Source organism: Pelmatolapia mariae, linkage group LG22 (assembly GCF_036321145.2).
Source record: "Pelmatolapia mariae isolate MD_Pm_ZW linkage group LG22, Pm_UMD_F_2, whole genome shotgun sequence".
In the NCBI taxonomy this organism is placed as follows: domain Eukaryota; kingdom Metazoa; phylum Chordata; class Actinopteri; order Cichliformes; family Cichlidae; genus Pelmatolapia; species Pelmatolapia mariae.
This window is the reverse complement of record NC_086245.2, coordinates 942,528-969,273: the sequence shown is the minus strand read 5'-3', so window position 1 is coordinate 969,273 and position 26,746 is coordinate 942,528. Positions and strand designations below refer to the sequence as shown.

The 26,746-nt window shown below is 39.9% G+C and overlaps 1 protein-coding gene across 5 annotated transcripts in view; it reads left to right on the top strand.

The window, feature by feature from the left end:
• LOC134619806 (involucrin-like) overlaps positions 1 to 26,746 on the top strand; it is a 72,035-nt gene that overhangs the window by 41,535 nt on the left and 3,754 nt on the right. The window contains exons 3-8 of one of the 5 annotated variants that reach the window (XM_063465631.1): positions 9,512 to 9,547; positions 14,771 to 14,867; positions 19,516 to 19,734; positions 21,325 to 21,465; positions 24,676 to 24,831; positions 24,920 to 25,095. In XM_063465631.1, the coding sequence (XP_063321701.1) occupies positions 9,512 to 9,547; positions 14,771 to 14,867; positions 19,516 to 19,734; positions 21,325 to 21,465; positions 24,676 to 24,831; positions 24,920 to 25,095 (825 nt within the window). Of the gene's footprint in view, positions 1 to 9,511; positions 9,548 to 14,770; positions 14,877 to 19,515; positions 19,735 to 21,324; positions 21,466 to 24,675; positions 24,832 to 24,919; positions 25,096 to 26,746 lie in introns of all 5 variants that reach the window. The other 4 variants (XM_063465630.1, XM_063465633.1, XM_063465632.1 and 1 more) reach the window with 4 other exon arrangements.

Genomic DNA, 26,746 nt, shown 5'->3' with positions numbered 1-26,746 from the left:
CATGATGAAACTTTCTGCTCTTGAACGTTTGTGTGATTAAAAAAAAAAAAATCTTTTCAGATGGCGCTGTAAATTTAATTAAAAGTGGCACTAAATATAAAAGCTGTCATGAACACTGTTACGCTCGTATGACATCAGACATCATTAAATACAAATGTAGGCTCTAACAAAGCAGAGCAGATAATGCAGCTGTGCTAAATGTCATAATTTATTGACATGGCAATAAAATGAGCTCCAAAGCAAAGCCTGTCTCCTCGGCTCCTTTCTCCTTGTAACTCCTCCCCGTCTCCTATGCCCTGCTCTGGTTGAAGGGACTAAGAGACGAGGGGAGGATGTACAAAGCGAAAAATGAGAAAAGGAACAGGCCTGCAGCAAAGCTAATGCAGAAATGTCTTCAACTTGAATTCCTTCTAGCGGTTTGCAGGGGGAGACTGCCTCTGGTTGCAATTGTATGGAAAAAATGAGCCCACATCTCATTTCACCTCACTAAACACTTCTCAGATTAATTTATGGTCTTAAACACTTCCAATTTAAAAACAAATACTTGGTACCATTTACTGTAAAACAGATGATAAAACTTGGTGTCAGTTAGAGCGTGGTGATGGACAAGTTATTAATATCGTAGCACCCTTTGATAAGCAATGACCAAAATGGCCAAAATGTTTAGTGCTTCCAAACAGTAGCCCAGAGGAGGTTTTCTGTCCATCACGTTTAATTAGTGGCACCTGAGGTAGCTGTCACTCAGGATGCTGCGGTCAGAAAAGCATTTGAAGTCCTTTTTTATAAAAGGTGCCCAACTGAACTCATAATTCTTACCCTATTAGATGAGCCAGTGGCACTGCTGATCTGATCTACTCTGTTCTTAATTATCCATCCATCATCTGCTGCTTATCTGGGTCAGGTGGCAGGGGCAGCAGAGGTGCCCACACCTCCTTCTCACCAGCCCCCTCCTTCTTCTGGGGAAATAAAGGGGTGTTTCCAAGCCAGACATTAGTGCTCACACTAAGCACTGATTCACTGTATACTGTGCTCAAACACAGTTGCCCCTCCTCTAAACTTCCCTGTACTCACACTGCTCTAACTGATCTAACTGATCTGGGCCCGAGAGTTTGTCTCAGCATCTCAGCCTCTCTCTCACACTCTCTCTTTTGAGATGTGCTCTTGCACAGTTCTCTTCACAATTGTATGCATTTTGTGACTTAATTGGGAAAGCAGTGACACACTGCCCTGTGTCACAGGTTAAAGTGATTTTCATGGAGGCAGCATTGGGGATCCATGCTGGAGTGAGTGATCACACTGTGTGATGTACCTCAGTACAACTGAGGTCCAGCTTTTCAAGCAGACCAGGGCATGATTTATTTAACTCTACCCAAGCATGGCATCTGATCACTGTAGCCAAACGAGCTGGATTTTTGGGTTCAAACATGTGCAGGCACGGCTATTACGGCACGGCTCTCCTCCCAGTTGGACATGTCTGAAATGGCAAATGGACTGGTTCTTATATAGCATATTTCTATTCTATCTTAGCACTCAAGGCTTTACGCAACTTGCCTCATTCCTTTGACCACAGGAGGAGGTTTAATGAGAATGCAATAAATCTAAGATAAAATAAATCTAAATAAAGCTCTACTCTAAGCTTCTCACCCAATCTCCGAGTGAAAGCTCAGACAGTCACTCATTTCCAGTGCATGTATCAGTGAAACCCGCAGCTTGTGGCTATAGGTGAGGTTAGGATCATAGATAAACTAAAACTTTACAGCACAAACCAGTGAACATGAAAATCAAAGGAATGAGCTCATCATGCTGGACTCACATTGCACATTAAACACAAAATTGCAGAAAACATCCCTGCAGCATTAGGCTCAGTGAAAGGCGCATTAGTTGAAACATCAGCCTGTCTGATCAATACCGAGTGCTGCGACCAGATCTCCTCCGAGGATATAAGCCTTCCAGAATCTGAGTCAGAGGATGGAAAACACAAACAGATCAGACGGAGTTTCAGCTGCAGTCACAGGACCTATTTTGTCTTCATTAGTTTGTGATTTAAAACAAGTTTCTTGAAAACTGCTGGAAGATCTGTACCGACTGTAATGTTTCCCATTGGAATTTAAAATAGAAAAAAAGCTTCTGAAACTGCATTTTCACATCATTTGAAACCAGAATTAAAGAAGATTAGCCCCTCTTTTAGAAAGATCATCCCACGGCTCTGATTTTGAAATGACACGTAGTACGAGCCCAATCTCCGGATTTAATTATGCACCATTAGGTTCTGTTTGTGACTCACTGTTTTGCACCCACTGAGCTGCTTTAACCCCTTTAACCCAAATGCCATCCAAAGTTTTAATTACATCCTCAACTGTATTATTTAAAATATTTTTTCTGTCCCTCCCAAGTAAATGCATCATAGTGAGTCATGGATCAAGTTGAATAACAAAAGGCAAATCGTTAATAGCTGAGAAGTTCAAAGGGCAGTAAAAAAAAAGAAAGAAAGAAGGACAAATGTTTTTTTTTTACTTTTGCTCCCTACATTTGACCACAAATATCAAAATATTTCTACTTTCTCTTCAAAACAGGTTCATTACTTTAGGTTTAACCCATCTGAGGGGAGTTATTAATTATGTCAAACCAGTTGGAAAGAATGATATTATACTCCGTTATCAATGCTACTGATGTAAAATGAAAGAGGCCACAAACATATCATTTATGCATCATTTATTGCACTACACTCAGGCCACTATACGCAGGCCAAGGTGTAGATGTCAATCAGTTTTGGTTGCGGTGCTTCGGCAAGTGTAAATGGTGTAACATTTTCTAAGTGGCAGGTAATTTAAAAGGCAACTTTTCAGCAAATATCAGCAAACACACAAACTGTTCCTGTGCAGTTTCTGTATTTCCCAGGGAGACAAATGAAAGGTCAGTGCGTGATAAGTTCACTCTCAGAGATGGAGAAAGATGTATTATTATATTTATACAACATGAGGTTCAGTTAGCCTCGCACACAAATAGCTGGTAGAAGTGACCTCCAAAGAACTGCCTTTTACTTTTGTACTTTGAGTATATGTCTGAACTTTTTTACTTTAATGTGAGTCAGTACTTCAGCTTTTACCAGAGTATTTTCTAACACATGTATCTGTACTTCTGCTTAAGTGATGGATGTGTGTACATCTGATTATATTTCAAGAAAGAAGAAAATAACCCCAATTTTCAAGTACCCATATCTTTGTCTGATGCAGCTCATGCCAGAATAGACTTGGACTAACTGTGACCCTGGAGGATGAATAGATGTAGAAAATTGACAGCTGGATAGGAGGTAGTTATTATTGAATAAACTGTGTCCTTCAGGGAAAAAGCCATGAGGCAGGGCTGCAGCGTAAAGCGCTGATTTACTCAACAGTTGGATGTTGAGCTGAGAATGTCAGTTTATTGAGAGACGTTCACCGTTATCGTGTTTGAAGGGATTTTAGTTTCAGCTCACACATTGCTCCAGTGTCTCCCTCCGATTCAGGGAAATGCGCTACTGAGCTAGAGCTCAGCAGAGATACAAATACAGAGTCCATTTGAATACAAAATACACACATACACACGTACTGATGTGTGATTAGACCTGACCTTTTTTGCCTTTGGTTGAACCTCCACCTTCACACACTGAGGCGTTCTTTATGACTCCAAACTCTGAAATGTCCAATAACAGAGAGACTCTGACTATTATAAATTTATAGCTCAAACTTATACTCACAGTTATTAATTAGATTTTCTGACCTTGAACCTTGAATAATTCAGAGGCTAATACTAAGAGCGCAGCTTTAAGATTTCAAGGCTCCTGCTTTCTTCAGTTACATGTGAGACATTCAGACTGAAAGTGGACCCGTTGTTGCATAGATTTAAACATCAGTCGTATTCAAATTTGAGTGAAATGTCTTAACAACAACTGGATAGATTGTTATAAAACAAAGTTAAATGCCCTCCTCAAGATGAAAACTCATCTAGCACCATCAAACATTGTGTTTAGTGTTAATTAGCAAATGTCAGCACGTCATCACACTAAATGCAGATGGTCATGGTGTGACAATTGCAACTATGCCAAGTCAGCATGTAAGTTAAGCTATGCTAACATTAGCAGTCAGTGCACAGGACTGCTCTGCCTACAAGTACAACATGCCTTTAGATCAGAAAACTACATCCTTAACACCACCTGACTGTGATTGTACAGGTGAGGCTGCGGCCTCCAGGACTGTTCTGTGCTTTCTGATGTCGAGACACCAGAATTAGATCCAGAGGATCCTCCTGTTTTGGGAATGTACGGAGAAGAGGCCTTACATGCAGATGCCTGAAGTAAAAAGTCAACAAAGTCCAAAACTTTCAGTCAAAATGACAAGGCAAAAAGAGTCAGGCAATCAGGAAGATGGAAATCGTGAGGTTAAAAAAGAAAAACAGGTTTATAAGTAATTAAAGGTTGACAGCTGGGAAACACACAATGCAGCAGAGAACAAAGGGAAATTGGGGAGAATATAGGCCGAGGTGCAGATAAGAAACTGGCTGATTAAGAAAAACTCTGAAAGAACACGAGTACAAGTAACTAAAGTGCAAGATAAAGACTTTACAAACAAGGTTCCAAACTCCCTAACCACGATAAGGTCATGTTCTCTGAGCCATTTCTGAGCTGTTTTTCCTGCTTTGGCAATCGGCTGGAATTGGAGAGGAAGGGCTGGACTGTCAAAGTAACCTACACAGTATTTCCAGGACCTAAATTTGCAGGCAGAACAACAAGATAAACAGTGTGGTCACATCACCACTCAGTACTTTGTTGGTGTTGCTCATTGGTGTAGATGCCTAGAATTGTTTGGCAAATACTGAAGATCTGTGATTTCTAACTAATAACCTTATTATTAAAGCAGTAACTTATTCAAAGGCCCAGAATTTGAGAATAAGACTTGTTGTATTTCTTTCTGTCCTGTCTGACCTCTTGAAAAGAGCTTCATTTATTTTTTATTAACACGCTACACTGCAGATCTGATGGGTAATTTTGGGTTTCTCACTTTTTGAAAAGCCATATCTACCTTATCCACGACTAAGGCTACACCCCAAACCAATAAAAGATGAGCGTAAACATTTTCTTAGCAGATATTTGTCAGCTGGTCCTACGGTCAGTAGGTCTCACTGAGTGTAAAGAACCAGTTATACCTCATATGTGTGTGTACTGATGTAGAGGTTTTGTCTGCGTGGTGACAACTAGTATTCGGTTCAATACTCAGCGAGTACTCGTGCCCTCACAGCTGGTATAAACGGTACAGAGCTGTTTGCACTGGGTATAATTGTCCCATAAGAACCCAGATGTAGTCTACAGGAAGCAGAAGCAGGATGAAGAGGGAAATAATAATTTTACAAATGAACTGTGATTCAGGAAGAATAACTAAGTGTGTTTAGCGCTGCGGGGAGGCAGATTTGGAGCAGGATGCTCAAAGATTAACCAGCAGTTTAGGCTAAAGATAAGCCTGGCTCTCATTTTTAGGAGTTACGAGTACCAGCAAATGCCATATTAAAGGATAAAGAAAGTTATAAAAGCCTAAATCCTGAAAGCATCTATGAATCGCTGATTGGCTTTAAGCTTAGAGGACAGATAATGGTGAATTATCAACGTGGGTGCAAAATCTTAAATATAGCTTGAGTTTGCATTATTGTACTAATATGGGCATGTGCTTCAGTTAAAGAGGAGATGGCTTTTTTCACAGTTGCATGATTTCCTGCAGGACACAAACAGAAGCTGACAGAGGTCATAAATGACTCAATGGGCCTTTAACACTGAATACATTAGCCGCTAACAAAACCTTTCGTAAAACAGAAGTGGTTCATGCTGCTGTTGAACGTATTCTCTCATGAGTGTTAGTCATATATTTATTAAGATTACAATTAGACGTTACCTTCTTCATTGCCTTGAATTTGTAAGCTTCTTGTTGCTGAGTGTGTTTATTACTGTTTGAGATTAAATAAAGACTTGTTCATTATGTCCACTAACATTATTTTGGGGGCTAAACTGGGTCAGCCAGTCACTAGTACTGTTTGTGTCGAGATATGGTTAAAAAGTGAAAGATAAAAAAAGACTAAAAATACTGATAAGATACTGAAAAGACTAAAATAATGATACTTATACTCAAAGTGATCATTTAGTTGGAATCCATGTAAAAACTACACAGGTGTAAAATACCAGATGATGGGTTATTTTATTTATTTCTATTTAGTGTATGACATTTAGTTGAGTTGTGAGTCCAGCAGGTGTTCAGCTGTCTTTGACTATAAACTGATTATGAGGCCCATCTATTCAGTCCACTTCCTGCTACATTTTATTTTACAAGGTTATGAAATAATAATAATATTTTCAGTCTCAGAGAGTGAAAGTGATGTCAGGTTAGTATTCACCATGGAGAGGTAGAGTTGGATCAGTGCATCCCATCACTTTATCAACTATTAACCGAATATTTCCTAAACAGAAACCACAGATATTTTGCTGTTTTCGTGTATATTCTCATTTGGCTAATACTCTAATACACTAACACAGTGATTACAGCGATATGATACCTTCTTTGTTGCCTCGGCTCTGTGAGCGACTCACTGCCGAGCGCGTTCATTAGCATTTGAGATTAAACGGAGCATTATTCAATTAGATCTGTGTAATCTGTCAGCTGTGTTGGTTTTACGCAAAGTTTTAGTGATTAACACGCCAAACTAACATGTTTGTCCAGGAAAATGAGTTTCTAATCAACAGGAAGGTTAACAAATGTAACTTATTAGCATATTTATTGCTCAGATCTAACACTGAACAAGGTGTGCTTGCATCTGAATGAGTCACCCACTAACACGACCGTCTTTGTTAAATCCCTCTGCCGTCTCAGAAGCTGCTTTGTTAGAAAGGGATTATTCTTATTCCTCATTCTCCTGTCATGAAAATAAACATCTGATGTGAATATAGATCTGCTGAGGAAGTGAAAGGAGCCAGTAGTAAGACAGAGTTAATTCTGTTTCTGCTCGCCCGTGGTTTCAATTTGCTAACCGTCGTCCGTATTTGACACCAGATGAAAAATGTTAATCAGAGCAGTAAGGGCTTAAAACCAAGTGAGAGTCACATTCACACTCATTCATGGAGATGTAGAGCTAAAGAGTTTCTGTGCGCAGCAGCTGCTGATTAAAGCATGAATAAAGTAGAGGCCGGGCGCTTTAATATTTTATTACTGCTGGTGCACTGCTTTCCATTTTTATTCCTTTTTATTGCCATCTTCAAATATGAGTGTCCACCAGCCATATTACTGACACTGGCAGGATGGCGGGTATCGTTTTCACCTTGTGAGTCTGTCTGTGTCTCGCTGTGGCAGAATACAATCCTGTTGACAACTACTGCAGCGAGAACTACTGCAGATGGTGTCTATGTTAATTTCTGTTGACAGATATTGTCAAGACAACAACGTCATAACTATCAAAGATACAGTCAGGAAGCTTAACAGGTGTGTAGTTAACCTCTTAACAGGTCATTAGTGACTTATCCAGGTTAATGACCATCCTCTTTTTTGTCATCAATGACTTGGCTGATTTTAAGATGTTAAGTTCCATGATGAGTGTAGTGTATCCTTGAATTGGTATGGAGCACTAATTCCACTGAAATTAGAGGAGAGGCACCACAATTTATTCATGGACGGGATCCAAGAAGACGTAGTAAGATGGTATTTAATAGGACTTTCAAATGATGCAAAATATCCTAAAAAATGTGTTGTTATTACATTATTACACGAGTACTGAGCAGTCAAATGTATTCATGAGTCAAAATATGTTTTATGGTATTCTTCCTTAAGAATTAAAAATAAGATTTCCAATTGTAAGAGTACCTGGACGATCTAGATGATGAGGATACATATTTACATTTCAAATATCTATATTTTTAAACTCTGTGAACATCTACGTGTATAATTTCTGTGCTGTGTGAAAATAGTACAAGCATCAGTGTGCAGCATAACCAGCTACTCTTTACATGAATCATATAAATTCTAGTTTATGTTTAATGTAAATGTTTAAAAAAAACCTGTCCGATGTGTTGATGCAGCGGCGGCTGCAGTGTGTGGAGCAGAAGATAAAGTTTGGCATTTACTTTGACATAAAGTTTAGGGCATTTTCCGTTTCACCTCTCATGCGGTCTGATATGTGGCTTTGAACGGTACAACTACGATAACAAGCTCGGAGTGCCAGTGGAGAAACTCTTCAGGGCACCGTGACAAAGAGTCTGACGTAAAAACAAATAAAAAAAAGGAAAAGAAAAAAAATCCTTTTGACAGCTGTCGACTTGAATCCTCTGGAGCAACCACAGTTTCAACGTGTTCCTCTTTCACTCTTTGTGTCTGCTGTACAGTGTGATGAATGTGCATGATTGCATCCGTGTGTGTGCATATGAGGACATGGCACTTTGGTCTGGCCACCCATCAGATTTGCTGTTGCCCCCAGCAACAGTGTCACTCCTCGGTGGGTTCCATTGGTTACCTAAACATTCAATGCAGCGTGTATAAGCGAAGAGGGCGAGTGCAGCTGATCGCATTGACAGCGCCACACTCACACGCGATTGCAGTTTCTCCTCCCGCTCGTCTACTTGTTCCTCTCTAAAGTCTGACTCAGCTGATTAAAATAAAGCCTTTTACGTCTTGTGAGATTAGACTGTTGTAGTAATGTTCACACATACACTGTATGACTCACATAAAGAGCCATGTAGTTCAGTTTGTTGGTTCCAGCGTATGTTTCACAAACACAGTCCGGACCGAGCACACTGGTTTAAGGAAAATATTCATCTGCAACAGTTCATCGTGGATTTGAGGTTAACATGAATCTGATCTTGAAAGCAAATTCAGATATTAAAGTTAAACTTTGTCAATATCTATTGTATCCAATAAGATACAGTTATCTCACTTCAGCTATTTATTTATCTTTTTGCTGCAAAATGAGACTGTCGAGCAACACTATCACTAAAATCCGCTACAAATGAGATGAAGATGAAGATCAGCCGACATTTTAATAGAGTCAAGTTGGCAATTGCATCCAATCTGTTTGTGTAATACAGCAATAAACTGTGATAAATCATAGAAAATCACCTATGTGTTACTGTCTATGTAGACAAAAATTCCCATTTAACACAAATTCACATTTAAAGATTACATTTGCACTCAGCAACCTTCCAGTTCTCTAGAAATATAGCCAGAGTACAACCATATATGGTCCTGACATCCAGAAAATAAATAACTAAAATAACCTTTTGAGCTTTAGAGCAACAAACATATATAATTTGGTGCATTTAAAATAAAATATGAAAGCCTCACATCCAAAATGTAAATGTTCAAATTCAGAATTAATAGCACTTTTTATATCTGACATCCTCCTCTTTTAATCTGCCTTTCTCCTCTTCCCTCCTTTGCTACACCTTCTTGTACTTTTCTCCCCCCTCTGTCCTCGTCTTTCCTCCGCCCTTCTCTCCCTCCTTCCCCAGCATGGCCGTGCCGAGTTTTCCTGGGAAGGAATCAATGTAAGTCTCCTTGTTTAAATCTCCTTTCTCTCCTCAAATCTCCTCTACCTGTCATTTCCCTTTCCATCACTTAACCGACTACCTGAGCTTTGACTTGGAGTACATAAGTTGACATCCCACTCGTTTATCCTTCCACCTTTTCCTGCCACTCTTTCTTACTTTCTTATCTCTCACTCCCACTGCCTCTCTCTTATGCCCCAGTTTTTATTTCCCTCCCAGTAAACTCCCCCATCCGTCTCCACTCTTAGCTCTCTGCTAATCTACTGTACTGTAAGCTTCATATACTGTATATATATATACGGAGTCACAGATAACAGGCTGTAATAAGCTTATCTTATGCACAGCTGAAGCCTTTGCACAAGTCATTTTTTCTTTTTTTAACTGAAAGCAATGGATGATAAGGTGGATCAACTGTTTATGTACCTTCAGCAGAATTTGTTTGCACCATGTGCATTTGTTCATCTTGGAGCTGACTGGAGGAAAATAATCTTGCATAGACATATTTTGGGTTTTATGCAACAACAGTCCAGAGACATTTCTGATGTAAAGTAAGCACCGACTGGTTTTAAGATGGAAGTAAGAATCCTGGATGAATCGGCAGCACAGCCGACAAAGGAGGTTTATGTTTACTGTTATTTAAAGTGATAAACTGGTGTGGTACTCTAGTATAGTGATGTAGGGAATAATAAAAGCAGCTTTTTGTAACAGCAGCAGTTATTTGAAAGTTACTTGTTAAAAGTTTGGAGTCACTAAGAAATGCCTGTGTTTTTTTTTTTTTAAACTTCCTCCATGTAAGTGTTAATTGATCTTAAATGTTGCAAATGTTAATAGCAATCATTTAGACTTTTTCATATATGTAGATATATAGCAAACAAATACATAAATCATTATTGGCTAATGAAATTTCATCGCTGTCCTCGCTGCAACATTTATGGCTGTTTCAGACCGATAAAAAACTGAAGGCTGCATACAAATGTGTAAACCCTTTGTAGAACAGTGACTTAGCTCCAACTAAATGGAAAGAGTAGTGGGAGTCCCTGCTGCATGAGAGGAGTACAAGCAATGATTAATGGGATCATTAATTAGGAATCACATGATTTTGCAAGTAATTTATATATATGTAGGCATACATATTTTCAGTACCCAACATCCTGAGTCCCAGTGGCACATTGTGTTACTTCACTTGAGTTTATTGGGAGAATGCTAACGGATCATACTTGCATACATGAAGACAACTTTGCAGAGCGAAAAGCAATTAATCTACTTAGCTGAGAGAAAAGGAGCTTTATACTGAAACTCGACTATATTTCTTTTAAGAACTGGGTGACTGGAGTGTACTACTCCCTTTAAAGAAGAACACAAACTAAATACAGTGGGAAAACACCAGTGCCAGACTGATGATGAGGAAAAATGCATCATAATCTCAGGTCTAAGGAACACATCCGTCACACATTCTCATCTGTCAGCTTCACCAATAAGGATGAAGGGAGTAATACACACCTTTGCATGAAAGCTTCAATGTTAAGCTATTTGGGAAATTGGGAATCATTATTCAGCTACTTTAGAGTACATTTTGTTTTAAGTACATTTTAAAACTCTCCAAAAAGACTAAAGTTTGTGTTTATTTTGCTATTCTGGTAACACAATGTCCAATAACAACTCTGTTCTGGTTCATGGCATATTAATAGGAAACCACATTCTGAATGTTAGTGTAGAGTGATTTTAAGATCATATAAAGGCATATTAAGAGCTCATGAAACAGGCTAATGAGGCTAGGGTCTTTTGCATATTACTGCTTTAGAAAGTTGTTTCTGCTGTTGGCAAAAAAACGTCAGTTCATACATCTTAAAGTTCGGGATCCTTTAAGCGCCTATCCTGGCTCCATACACTCTTCAATATTCCATCAGCTCCCATCTGTTGTTTGGCAGTACAGAGTGGAGTGATTGCAGTGGTTTAATCAAAGCTGTAGAGAGCAGCTGAGGTTGCCTGCTGTGAGCCTGAACAATGCAGTGAATGAAAAACTATAAGCGAAAGGAGGCGGCAAAGTTATGTAGCATATGAATATGAATATGTGACCCTTTTAACCTTACATATAAAACCAAATGCTGATTAATGCACATTAAAACACTTCTCTGCCATATTGGTTTAGCTATGGCTGTGCTTTGTTGGAAGGACTGGAGGAGGATTTTAATGGAGAACAATGGTTTTAGTTGCAAAATAGGCGTCCACCTGTGGTTTATTATATTTGAGGAGAAACAGAGTCGAGCAGATACACGACTAATGGAAGAAGATTGCTGTAATAGTTTCATCTGTATGCCTGTTAACTTTCTGGCTGCCCAACAACAACACCATATAATGTTACTGGTGCATGCAGGCAGTTTAAAGTAGGTCGAGGAGCGTGTGGATGATGCTCCACTTGCACACCACAGAGGGACCAGATCATATCAGTTTGCCTTTTTATTGTGAGTCATGCACCTTGACTCAAAATATTACATCATATCTCTCACAAAATCCTCCCGTGTAACAGAGTCCATGTGCTTCCCTATTATTTCTTACTGTAATTAGCCGCTGGGAGGGCCTCATTAAGAGCCAGGCTCAGTCTCTGAGTTCATTAATTTTTGGCTTTGTTTGCCAGGAGCACTGCTGCCGGGAAGTAACACAAGTTTACTGTACACATGAGTGTTTTTATGGAATAACTATAGCTTTGAAAACTGTTCAACATTCAGCTATTTAATTGTACAGGAGAGGAACAGCATCTAGGTTCTCATTATTAGTATGTTGTTGTTGACTTATGTTTGAAATTTCACTTTAAATTATTCTCCTTTGGGGACCTTCTGGTTGATTCATAAAAGATAAAATCATCTCACTTTAATGGACCGTTTACTCTGAAACCAAATATGCATCTTTTGTTTGTGTTGGTAGTTATCCATATCAATTGTTCTGGTCTTGATACCTGTAATTTAGCAATCCACCCTTGGCTAAGCTGAGCATTCTGCACGTCTTTTGATTGGCAGTTCAGCAGAAAGTTCCTATAACAGTGGCAGTGGTGACAAGGCTGGGGATGTTTTTCAAGTAAGTTTTGGATGTTAACAATACTACAGCTGATTTCTCTGTGAAGTTTGGATGTTCTCCGTTCTTGTGGGGATTTTTTCGAGGAGCTCTGATTCTCCCAAAATCAAAAAATAAGCCCGTTTAACTCGGCCTATCACGGCTCAGGATTCCTAATCTAAATAACTTCACTTCCTGATTAAATAAACTTGTAGTTTACATACCTGAGACAAATCTCAAATCAGCGTAAAAATATAGCGCCAACAATGTGATTTCCTCTTATATCAGAACACAAAGATATGTGAGGGTTGAGTCAAGAACACCCACAGATGAAAAGGTTACTGCAGGGGCCTCGGTTTGAGTCTGCTCTTCCCTGTTCACTCTCTCTTTGCTTCCCTGCGTGCTCTACTCTCCTGTCAATAAATGTCAAAAGAAACACTGAATGATCGTAGCTTGAAATCAACATATTATTATTTCTACACATTAGTTTATGAACTAAATACTGGAGAAATCTTAAGATGCGGCTTGTATGTGTGAATGTGGGCTATACGGCACAAAGGAGGAAAAACAAATCCTGTCCTGTGGGGCAGAATAATGAGCTGAATGAACTATTGTGTAAAAGATCAGCTCTATAAATTCTCTATAGGCTCCTCTTGTTCAGGGTGTATCTGTTTATTTCATCATTTCTATTCGTGTTATTTCTATTATATTTACATTAAATTTGGTATACAGTATGACAATGTTTAAGGGAGGACAGGCAAGAGAAAAAAATGTGTGTGTGTGAGAGGGTGAAAGAGAGAAACTGTGTGTCTCTGTGATGAAATGCACTTAAAAATGAGGGTGGGAAGTCGTAATAACAGCCCCTAAGGAGTCAGAGAAAGAGAGATGCATCCGGGAGAACCGGGCCATCGGCAGCCACCAAGAATACTGAAGACCCAAGGCCACACATCCCGGTGAAATCTGCACGCCCATCCCAGCAGGAGAAGGAGTGAGGCCTTAAGTGGGGCGCCCACGGCCAAGGTGTGGGACTCCCAAAGGACCAGAGGCAAAGGGCAGTCGAAGCCGCGAGAGGCTGGTGCAAACAGAGATCAGGGTCCCAGGGCTCCAGGCCCCCAAGAACCACCCAGTGCCTGGCTGAATCTTACCACACCTTTAACCAACGATTTGAGAGTGTGCCATTGTAGCAGCTGAGCTAGACGCCATCTTTAACATGTAGTCTTTGCTGGGTGAAAAAAAAAAACAAGCACTGTTGAGAAAACCAAAGGTTTAGTAAGGATCGGGTCTGGTTACACCTGGAAAGCGAAGACATAAAGTATATGAAAACAAAACAAATGCAAAATGCAAAGCTCCCAAAAAACACAAACCACCATTCCTCTGCTTACAAAACGTGCAACTCACTCCCTCACAGATTTTTAAACCTTAGGGAAAAAACAGTTACCGCTCAGTATTCAGGATTTCTGTAGATACAATACGACATATACGGCATCTGATATCCGACAGAGTGGTGTTTGACACTAATTGTATGACCTGATTTTGTAAATTGAGGAGCGGTTGTTGGTGTCAGTCTCACGACTTCATGTATTCACAACAAGCCTCCAATGTTTTCCTTGTAAAATGCAGAAACAGCTGAGCATATTTGGGTTGGTAACATTCACGGTGATAGACGAGACAGTGAGTAATATCCAACAATGGACTCACAGCAAAATGCGCTACAGGTAATCTTTGTAATGCGACAACACTCTGCCTTCAATATCTGTTCAATATCACATTTTTCAGGATGATTTTATGTCAAATAATAGCTGCTGAGCTCACAATAGACTGCTACCCTTTTAATTTGGTTATAAATCAACACTTTATCATTATTTTTTCCTTTGAGACAGAATATCAATAATTCTCTTCTCTTCAACGATCCCTGTAAGCCATTTACAAAGTGCTCAAATAATTAACCCTTCTATCTTATCTCCTCTGCTACAACCTCTCTTCTCTTTCTCACTCCATCAGACTGTTTTCTGAGTCTTGTATCGTCTGCCCTCTTCACCTCAATTTCTTTTATTCCCTTTTTTTTCTTTCTTGCATTTATCTCTCTCATCTGTTCTGGTTCTATTATCTCTCCTCCTCCTTCTGTCCACCCCCTGTGCTGCGCCAATACCACATTTACCTCTCCTCTCTCTTTAGTTGTCCATGGAGGACACTACTTCCATTCTGCCTCGTCTCAAGAGGAAGTCCACCAACACCTATGGGATCGGTGCCCTGGCTAAGTCCTCTCTGTCAGGTGTGTCAGGTGTGTGTCTGTGCTGCTAGATGGTAAAACAGCCCCCATGTTGCCTCCACATGCTCCACGGTGGATCAAGAGTGAAGTTGTTGTTGAGCTCTGGCAGGGGCTGCATCTCCTTTCCCTGCTGTGCAAAAGATAATTTTTGGTTTCTTCTTGCGTGTTATTCAGATGATTGGTTGGTGACACATTAGTGCAGCAGCCAAATGATCAGTGTGTGGTTTGGTTTAATGGGAATCACCAGTATAAATGAGGCTAAATGGACTGTGTAATCTCTTGTCATTTTTCTCTTCTAATTGGTAATTACTTTGGCTTAACTTTAAATCTTTGTGTTGCCCTTTATTTAAGGCAACCAAACCATTCATTCCTCTTTGCAGAGTGGGGTTTTTTTTTCCTTCTGCAAACTTTTCTCAGAGGGTGATAAAGCGGTGGCAGTCACACTGGTTTAGACAGAAGGTGCAGGGTGACCTTTCAGTTATAATAAACTACAAAATAGAAAGCGTAGTCTGGAAATCAAATCTGGAACAGCTCTGCCCATGCAATTCAACAACAAATGCAAAAATGCAAAGACCATATGTTGAAAATTGTAAAGTGAAAAGAGTCGTTTGACCGATCAAAGAACTTCTAAACAGTAAATAATTTCTTACGTCCTAATACAGTGTAGACAACCCCTCCTGAACCATCAGTGGTAGTTAGCACATGCCCCCATCAACCTGTGATTATTAAAGCTTTTTGTAAACAACACCAACACCAAAGAAGAACAGTTAGCTTACTATCCAAAATCCAAATAACTGTACTATAATATTTTTATGTGGATTTAGATTTGGTCAGTCTTCGCTTTAAGGACGTCTCCCTGTGAACATGTCAACGGCACAGCTTAATTTTGGGATTGCTTGATGGAAGTCACGCTCTGACCGTCTGCATGTGTGCATCTACAGTTTTACCACAGACCTCAAACACACAGACCAAACATCAACCCAACTTCCATGATAAGGGTCCAAACATCAAATATCAGTAGATGAGCTCATGATGTCCAAGCTCCTCAAAAATCGTCCATCAAGTTAGAAAAAACAGAAGCGTGCTCATCAACCGGGATCAGAGTTATCCTGAAAAGTTCTAAGACGATTAGTATCAAACAACCAAAACTGTGGTACATCCCATTTCCTGCCCATTCATGGTTCAGAAAGGAGTTTTTTCAGTACATTGATGTAATGAAAACCTGCCCCACTTGTCTGATTTGTTTCCACCTTAACCAAAATTCAGTTCAATTTACTTTCATTTTTTATATATAGCAACAATAGTCGTGTAAAGTGCTTTATATTGTAAAATAAATATCCTCCGATGTTATAGAAAGGACCCCAAGGGAAGAACCACTTGTGAGGGTGGTCAGAGCAAGACTTTCAAGGAGAGATCTAAAAATTATTAGCAGTGCTGGCAGCAGTCCATAGATGCACCCGGAGAAGACCTTGAAAGGGATATGGGCCAAATTGAAATCCGGTAGTTTTTAACCTTTAATGGGAAGAGGGAACATTTTTCATGGCACCTCAATAGCCTGTGAACAGAGGAGTTTAGGAGGACTTGAGGGTTAAGAAGTTGAGCTTTCATTAGACCGAATACGAAAAACACAAGAGCCTCACAAACTGAAACCACAGAACTTACAGTTACACATCTTACATGTCAAATGCTCTTTGTTAAGTTGAACCTTGGTTTAACATAACAAATGGACACATTTTTACCTCCAGAGCAGCCTCTGAGATCTGTTTGCTTGATAAAATCTCCACTCTGCTTCTTCTATCACTTGGTTTCTGCACTGCTTGCAGGCCAAAGAATCATCTGACACCCTCGAAGAAAACATGTTTAATTATCTTTTCAAATTGCCATAAACGGCAATGGATTTTGTAAATGAAACTCTGACTTAACAAACAACTTCACTCTAGAGCAGGCGAAGGAGGAGGAGGAGCTTGGAACCAACATGGCCGCCCCTGTGGGTGCCCCTTCCTATATCACTCCCTACTTTCCTCTCTCTTCCACTGATATCAACAGCAGACGTCAATGACGGGACACATTTCAGAGTCATTGATGGAAATTCAATCAGATCTTTGATTTCAAAGAAACTAAAGTAAGTAAGAATACTTACTTTAATTACTTACTGAAGCATCTCCACAGGTGTGTTGGGAAATGTAGTGTATTTGTACCGTGGCAGTGCTGCTGCTGGTGGTGGTGTTGGTGGTGTGGCCCGATATTTGTGACTCTTTTGTGCAGTGTCGTGACTACAAGTGGCCGGTGCCTCTTTCGTGCTCTCTCGTGTTCTGTGCTTCAAACTGTAGTGCTCTTTGTTGTCCGAGTGCAGCACCTCAGAGTGTTTATGTAAAAAATGTATTTTCTGTTGTGTCTGGTGCACTTTAAATACATCTGCAGCTATCTTTTAACAGTGTATAGTGTTATATTTTTGAGCCTTTGAATAGCCAAGACCCCAACACCCTCCCTCATCCTTCATTCCCATTCTTTCCACTCCTATTTCCATCCCCAATTAGGCTCTGCAGGGACTGTTTGATTTTCAAATGAGATTGGCTCGCTTTGTCTAAGAGGAAAAGTGTTTCTATTTTTAGCCCAGCCTGTAACTTGCCCCATGGACCGGGGGAGCAATTTCCAAAGTTCGCTCTTTGTTTATTCATGCCTGCTTGATTTTAATTTAATTTTTTAATCGATCAGTGTCTCCGTACCCATTTGAGTCAGTGAATATGTCCCCAGTTTGGATCCTATATTTGCATCTTAATTGGGCAGAGATTTGCCGGTGGACACTTCTCCCTGTTCTGTTTACACCGAGGGACTATTTCTTCTGCCTCTCTTCGGCTCCGTAACACATTTTTAATCACGTAAATTCTAATGAACCTCATTCATTCTGTTTACAAGAAGATGAGCAATTCCTGTAATTATTAATATGGGTTCGTCAGCATTTCACTCGACATCCTTTGTTCTTTGTTAAAATCAGCAAACTTTAACAAGCACATGGGCAACCACGATGACCTCTGACCTCATCATTCCTGCCAATCACCTGACCAAAGATTAAGCATGGTTTGCTGTGCATACAAAAGAAGATTCAGCAGTGAATAAAGATGATAGAGAATTATATGATACAAAAATGTATATTTGTTTTTATGCTAGAGTGCCAATAAACCATCTTGCAATTATTAATTTTAAAATATTTTCAATTTGTGTCACATTGATAAGCTGGCTTCTCCCATATTATCAGTCAAGTTACAACGTATTTGTGGAGTTATGGCTTTTGAGAGCCATGTTTCAGTTTTACAAAAGAGAAATAAAAAAATGGAAAAAAAATATTAGTCACTTATTTTAAAAAATAAAAGCCTGGATGTCATTTTGGTATAGTGTTTGAATGTAAATAAAAGACACGAATAATGACAATGAATAACATATCATAAGTTCAGCATCAGAAATAGCCTTTACTGACTCGTTCAACTTTTATGAAATGTGCCAGCTTGTGTGGAGAATTCAAAACACCTCATGAAGTGGACGGTGAAAACCTCCAAATATTAAATGATCTTTGATTGTTTTAGGATCTGTGAGGGCACACAGCTCTGGTTCAAATCTTCTGCTTAGATCCTGGTTGCACTGGCCTGTAGACTGGTCAGTGATTGCTTGGTAACCTCCTTCTTCTTTTGGCTGATCCCTTCACCATGGCAACCACAGGTTGAAAAATGTGTATAACCTGAACGGTTGGTGAGTTTCTCTACCACACTGAGTGTCCACACTCAATTTTTTGACCACTATGAGTACACATCTGGGTCTCCGTGGGGAGTACTCACATGCCAAACAAAGAAAGTCTCATACTAAATCAAACATCTTGTACTATCGCAGCACTTATCATTATTATCTTAAACAATTTGTCTCACGGTAGAAGCCGAGGAGTGACTGTCACGCTCGTTGTGATGATTAGTACTGGGGTAATAACCGAGGTGACACATTTAAAACGAGTTGACTGCTGACAGCTGATATCCTCAGGTCCACACACAGAAAATCAAAGGCAGCAGTGGTTTAAAGGTCAGAGTTTAATGTGGTCCACAGAGAGATAAATATTAGCATGTTCCGCTTGAGGAAGGCTAATTATAATAACAAAAAGACCCGTGCAGACTAAATGCTTCTGATGCTTCTGAAACATGGCCGCTGTGACTAGAAGCTGTCCAAAGGACTGAATATTACTGCAGTCAGCAGAGCTTCTTTGGAAATAATGAAACACCAGTTCACCCACAAATACATCCATGCTCATTCTGATGATCCTAGCATACTACTGAATGCGTTTTTATAGATTAATGAAATTAAATAGGTGCCATGTTGTTGTCATAAAATCCCATTCAATCACAAAACGACCTGAATTCATCCATACCAGTACGTTTATTACTGAGCTAACATTTCCTATCATCATCTCAGGTGTTAAACAGACCCTCACATTTCTCATTATCATTCTACTCCTACCCCCACCCCCACCCCCACATGAGCCTCAGATGGAGGTGTAGTCAACTGCAGGGGCCAGAAGTAGTTTTGACAGAGTTTTTGTGTGTGTGTGTGGTGTGTGTTGTACGTGTGTGTTGCTGGTCTGCCCCTCCTGCCGCCCTCATACCTCCTGTAGGTGTGACTCGCTCCATGAAGGACAAGGTGACCAAGCCCACCGCCATGGCCCAGGGTCGAGTGGCCCACATGATAGAGTGGCAGAGCTGGGGCAAACCATCTGCAGGGCCGCTAGGGGGAGCGGGCCATACCAACCTTCAGAGGGAAAAGGAGAGGAGGATGGAGAACGACGCTTACAGTGACCTTAGCGATGGCGAGAAGGAGGCTCGCTTTGCTGCAGGTGAGGACACAACTGAGTGCTGAATTTGCAAATATGCTACACTAATGCTTCAGTCGCATTGAGGAAACTGTGTGCAATGATTTTGCAATCTTGTCACCTTTGAAATGGTTGATTCACAGACGGACAGCGGGTCTGTGATTACTCGCAATCAGTATGTTATCAGTTTGTGATTAAATGGAGTCAAGCTCGCAATCTATTTATGATAATATTGAAAATGATTCATTAGTCCATCCATCCATTCTCTTCCATTTATCCTGTTCAGGGTCGTGGGGGGCTGGAGACTATCCCAGGTGACTTAGGGCGAGAGGCAGGATACACCCTGGACAGGTTGCCAGGCTGTCGCAGGGCTAACACATAGAGACAGACAACCATTCACACTCACATTCACACCTGTGAACATGCAAACTCCACACAGAAAAACCCCAGCCTGATGGTGGAAATGAACTCAGGACCTTCTTGCTGTGAGGCAAGGAGGAGCTTAGAAATCTTGATTTTATATAGAAATATACCCAGAATACAACCACGAGGACATTCAGCTGAGTTGAGTCCTATATTGCAAAAAGCTGCATCGTAGATGAGTTTTGCTCAGTGCAGACTGAGTTGCTGAAGTGTCTGCGTTTGCAAATCATCACTAATCTTTCTGAAAGAAACTGCAGTGAGTCCAAGTCGGACCACCGTTGTCTGGTGACAGGTTGCCTCCCGCCATGCAACCTCTGCAATTACCTTGCACTTGTGACGCGCAACCAGAGGTTGAAAGTGTTGCACACTCAACAACTGGATGACTTCTTGGCTGTCTGTTGCATGAGCAGGTTGTCATTATGTATATAAGATTAAAGGTAGACTTTTTAGTAAACATAAATAACAAATGGCAAATTGTTTTTAAAAAAAAAGTCAGTAAACAGGATATAAAGAGTCTGGAAAGTGAAGCCAACTTGCATCCTTTCCAATTTTTCCTAATTCTTTCAGAGACCACAACTGTGCGTCCATATTTTATTCACAATCAATCTATCCTACAAATTTGTTCATCTCATGCTGATTAATGGCTAGAATTACATCAATACAAAAGATTTATTAAACTTATAACAAATACTTGGCAGTCACTTTCAGAACATTGCAGCTATTTATTAAAACAAAACGAAGTCTGAAATGTTATTAGACGACCTTGTGTTGTATCAGAAAATGAAACATTGATCAGATTTTTAGGTAATATTTAGCAGAGCTGTCGCTGGTAATTGATGACTGCAGCACTTTCAGAGAAAAAACAGGGTGATGCACTTTCTTTGAAAATTAGTCTAATAACTGTGGTGTTGTTTACACACATTCAACAACACTTCAAATAAAGCCTCAGTATTCTCCTCCAATCCAACACAAACCTGCTGTTTTTTGTTTTTTTTTGTTGTTTTTTTTGTTTGACAAACCTGCTGTTTATCCATATTAATGACTGTTGTTATCGCATTTGTTTGTATCATTAATTAACATGTGTATGTGGTACCAGAGCAGGGACTGGGACTTGCTTCACGTTCATGATGTTTTAGCGAGTCGGGGGATCTTTTCATTCTTGCTACATGCATTGTTTATCTCCATCTTCAGGCATCATGCAACAGTTTGCAATTTCTGAGGCAACTCTGTTTGGTTGGAACTCGATGGACGGGGAGAGCATGGGAGCCGGCTCCAACCAGGGCAGCGTCGCCCACCTGAGTGAGGTCAACCAGGAGAGCATCACCAGCAGAGGTCAGTGGATCACCAGCCGGCCCATTTGGTGACTCGGTTTAGCTTGTATTTTGTCCCACTGTTCGGTCAGAGCAGAGTGACCAGACTGACCAGTTGCTGCTGCATCTTTCCAGAGAGGATCATATTCTGCTATTGGACAGATTACAACTCCAGTTCAACTAGAACCTACAGCAGGTCTAGAACTGGCACATGGATGTTACACCGAAAACACTAAAGCCGCAGTGTAAAACAAGGACTACTGTTGCTGTGGTCCAAGATGAAGTTTTAGTTCCTCTGCAGAAGGAGAAACTCATCGGAGAGGCAGCTATAGTCTTTATTTATTTGTAGCTGCTCGATAAATAAAAATATTTGCAGTTTTTTTTTACATTATTACACCTTTCAAATATGCACCTCGGGGTCTTATTTCAGGATTGCAGGTTCTGTATTCTACACTTATAAAGTGTTAAATTGCTGATCTGACAAGGTTCGGCACACAAAATAAGGATCTAGAGGCGCTGGAAGGTGGATCGAAATCCAACCTGGATAAAACCTGTTTTCTAAGGCAGACAAAGGATACATAGACACGCTTTAATACAGGAAGTGCAAACAGCAGTTCAAGTGAAGTTGATATTAAAAACATTAGGATTCATTTATGTCTAATGTTATCAAGATCAAGCAACAGTCCAAAGACATGTTTCAGGTTATGTGGCTAAAATGTATGGCACAGCCATTCAAACTTATAATGACTGTGAAATGAGCTGCACGTTTAGTAAAATGCAAGGTTCTGAGGGCAGATATAAAAACAGCCTTGGAGACAAGAGAAAAGAGAGCCATCAAAACTAGACACAAAGCTGAAAATGCATCAGAGGAGTAGTTGGAGGAGAATAACAAAACACAATCTGATGCTTAAACACGATAATCTGACTTATAGTTAAGTCTTAGATTTCAAGCCCGGACCTTGTAAATTCCACCCTTGCTACAATTAGAATGTAAATCTGTCGTAAACACTGGAGGTATAACAACCTTCAACCTTTAAGACTTGTGTTAGGTGCTATGGTGCTACATTTGGTGCCATCAACACAATAGAGATTAATTATGCTGATGACACAATATGTGGAACTACTGAGAGGATCTAAGAGTTAAATGTGAGACAGAAATTTGTGATAATTTAACTCACTGTGTCTAAAACCTGAACACTGTTAAAGTAAAACACAGACTCACTTTGTGCAAGAGATTCAAACAGGTCTCAAACTCACGTCTTTGGACCACACAGTGAACTCCGGGTTTTACTCGAATGTGAGTCGTAAAAAATAAAAAAGAGTCCTGTCAGTTTGTCTCCAAAGCAGTGGTAAAGGACTTTTGGAGGGCAGGCACACAGCTGCACATGTCTGCCTTTCACTCCGACCGGGCACTTACTCAATAACTTCCAAATGACAAATTCAGATGACAGCCTGCCAGTGCTGAAATACCAGAGCACATTCTGATAGGGCTTCATGTCTGTAGCCCAAAAGAGCTGCATGCATCAAAGATGGACACAGACTGGATGAAAGTTGAGAGGATTTAAATTTTGCACAAGGTTTTATTAAAGAAAAAATGTTGACAAACTCATATCCTGATTTGAGCCTCAGGTGATAAGATATTTGTTTCAAACACATTCTGGCCTCACAGGAATGGCCGTGTATCCTCATAAAAATCAAAACAAAACAAGAAATACTCCCATATTTTTCTTCCCATTCTAAGATAAAGTAAAAATAATGTGTACGCTTTAACATTTACCTGCATACAGAGTAACACTGTAAACTCTCTGTGCAGGTAAATGTTTGTTCTCGCTGGTGTTTAGTAAAACAGAGCACTGTCCAAGCCCTGAGGGAGCCTGTAGGTTAGCACAAGGACTTAGCCCCGCTCTCATTAACACCACCATATGGGCTCTGCTCAGTGCTTTATCTAGCATGCAACATCAACATACACACACGTGCAAGGGATACACACACAACAACGGTTACACAGCTACTTCATATCCACATTAGGACTGAGGGGATGTTTCTCCTCCACAGCGCTGCATCCCTCCATGGCTCTGCTCTGTAGATAAGCTAATCATACTGCTATTAAAGTTATTACCATATGTTTCTTTTGGCTGAGGTCAGGTTTAACCCTGTTTTATATCAGCCTAGATAAACACTAATGGCTGAGGTGTAATATTAGATTGCTGCACATTTCTTCTGATTTAGATTTAGTTCATTAAAAAGGATATAGTTCCCATATGAGATTACAAGGTTTTTTCGTGCTTTGTTCGTCACAAAGTGAAGAGAAACAGTCATCTGTTGATTTCCATTATATGTTTAAGAAGAACATTTCATTGTTTACCTTTACAGTACAGTTTGGGTGAATTTTGACCTTGGCCAAATGTATCTGCAACGAATTCTGAACTACAGATATTTTTATCCTGTCTGACTTTAATAAATGGATGATTAATCATTAATAAATGTTTCAGAGTGCAGGGAGAGTAATTATTAGGTTTTAAAATAATACCAGGCCCAGTATATCTAAGACATGAAAACATAACAGCCAAAATTATAATATGATTAATAATTATAATGATTATATTTTATTGAAAGTGAAAGTAGCAAGAACATTCTGGAACTGTTAGATTTATTATATAACCACTTATAACCATAACAGCTTTTAAACACATCCACACAAAAAAATCCTCATAACTACCGTTTGTAATCATGGATAATAATTAAGCAGTAATTAGCACTCAGAGCACGCAGCTTGCTTATTGCAACTTTCTCTGTGCATTCAAAGCTGTGGTAGAAACACCAGCTCAGGTGCTTTAATCTCAGTTAGTTAAATGTCAGTTAGCTCAGAAAAATGAAAGATCTGAATTTGTTTGTTTTTTATTCTAAAATAATGTAATTTAGGGTATTTTTAATTTTTGTGGCTTTCAAATCTCAGAATAGGTAACATTTTATCCAAAAAGTATGTGACAGTTAATAGTTTGGTAAAACCTCTGAATCTAAACTGATTGAAGTTTCCATATTAATCCAACTCCTAAACTTTTGCAAACTAAAAAGACAAATTACAGAATGTTCCAGCTCCGCTCCTCCAGCTACCTCTTGATTTTTCTCTGCCCATGACTTGGTTTACCCCTGCCTCTCGACACTAGCAGCGTCTTCTCTGTCTGTGTTTTCCTCTACAACGCCTACCATCTGTCTGTGCTTCCCTGTACAGACCAGGTGCTCCATCACTCCTCTGCGGATGTCTGGCCTCACACCTACGTCTCGCAGGGCCTGTACTGCCTGTCGTCTTCTGACGCCTGGGACCCAATCACCAGCCAGCCCTCGGGTGTGGCCTCGCCTGCTGCAGGCTCCTACATCATGGCTGCCGGTGATGATTTATCATCCTCTCTTACAGGCTTTAAGCACCAGACTGTGTCACTGAGCACTTCACATTGAGTGTCTCGTGGTTGTTGCAGGTGGCAGCAATGGAGCAGGAGGCACACCTGGTGAGGGGTACGAGGGGACAGTAGGAAGTTACATTCAGCAGCACCAGGTTCAACTCGCCCTGCAGCAGCAGAGTCAACTCCAACAGCTCCAACAGCTTCATCACTACCAGCAGCAACAGTTTCTGCAGTACCAACAACAGCAGCAGGTCTTTGAAAGTGATTTTTATAAAGCCTTGCACTGTTTTTCATGTAAACACAGCAGCAGATGCATCAGACATGTTGGCACCAGGGAAAAAATTTCTATTAAAAGAATGGATGTATCCACTGTTTATTCACCAACTGGTTTCTGCAGTCCTGATTGAAGCCTGAAGCTTAGTGCAATGATCATCACCAGCTTGGGTTTCCGAAAATAGATTTAACAAAGAAGGTGTGTGACAGACAAAAACAACAAACAGAGGATATTTAATGCTCATACGGTAATAACTCGTAAATCACAAGTTAGCCACGTCTTTGCTTATACCCTAGTTTATAACATAGCAAAAATAATTACATGTTATATTAAATAAGATTTAAAAGTAGTAATTCATAACATAAACCCATCCAAAAAACATCTACTGAGGTCATAAATGAAGCGACAAGTACAGACATTTTCCCAACGACTTATTTACAGACAGACTTCCAGAGAGGTCGCCCCCTGGTGGCCATTAGAAAGAATGTAGGTTCTAATTATATGATTATTCTAATCAGACCTAGAGGCTGAATTTGTCCTTTGTGTATACTTTGGCGCAGGGATGTCAAACTCTTTTTACATCATGGGGCACGTACACCCCTCTTTCATCTTAAGTGGGCCGAACCAAATCATTCTTTTCTGTCTGTTAAGGATCTTTAACTACACATTTAATCCATTTGATATAAGAAAGAGAAGTGAAAGAAGTGAATTATAGTCAGGACAAATAAATGTGTAAAATTGCAGAAAGGGTTATGGCCTTTAGTCAGACTCTCCTACAGTCACAATTAAATTAGTAATTCATAATTAATGAATCAAAATAAAAAATATAATAATTATTATAATTATTATAATTTCTATAATATAGAAATTTCTGTGTTATATTTTACTTGTTACTTTGGTGTAGTAGAAAAGGCCATGGGGGAGGTCTTTATCAGAAGGTGAAGCTGTAAAACTGATAAAAATACAGCCCTCCTTATTATAATACCCTCCTTTACATTTTCCAAAGCTGTCCAGTGGGCTGGATTTAAGTCTGGTTCTGGTCCCCGGGCCTTATGTTGGACACCCCTGCTTTAGGGAAAAAAGTCCATGATGGCTGAACTTTAACTTTCTCAACATGAAGGAAAGGTTTCCACCTTGTTTCGTGAGATTTTGCAGTGTTGATGGCAGCAGTTTCTTAAAATGGAAAACACAAATACCACTCAGCAGATTCAAAGCACCTTCACAGATAACTGTTACACTAACACAATCCAGTATAAATCATGCATGCACACAGCCTTAGGTCTGCTGTCCTATTAAATCTATACACCACATGTTTCTGCTCCCACAACATGTGCGCTTGCTGACCTTGTTTAAGTTTCTTATGGGTTCATTTTGTGCAGACAGTTTGAATATTGTTGAAATCAGCTGCTGACTTTCAGCTCTCAGTCTGCTGGAAGGTTTTCTGCAAACGAAGTGAGTCACGGTGAACTGTGACACCCCGAGACTTTGTTGGCTGCTCTTGCATTGGTGCATTCTCAGAGCTCATTAAATAACTGCGAGTTATGAAATACATACTTGAAAAGGTCAGGGACTGTGTCTTAGAAAAGGTGTACTGATCCGAGACCACAATGGAAATGAGCTTGTTAGCT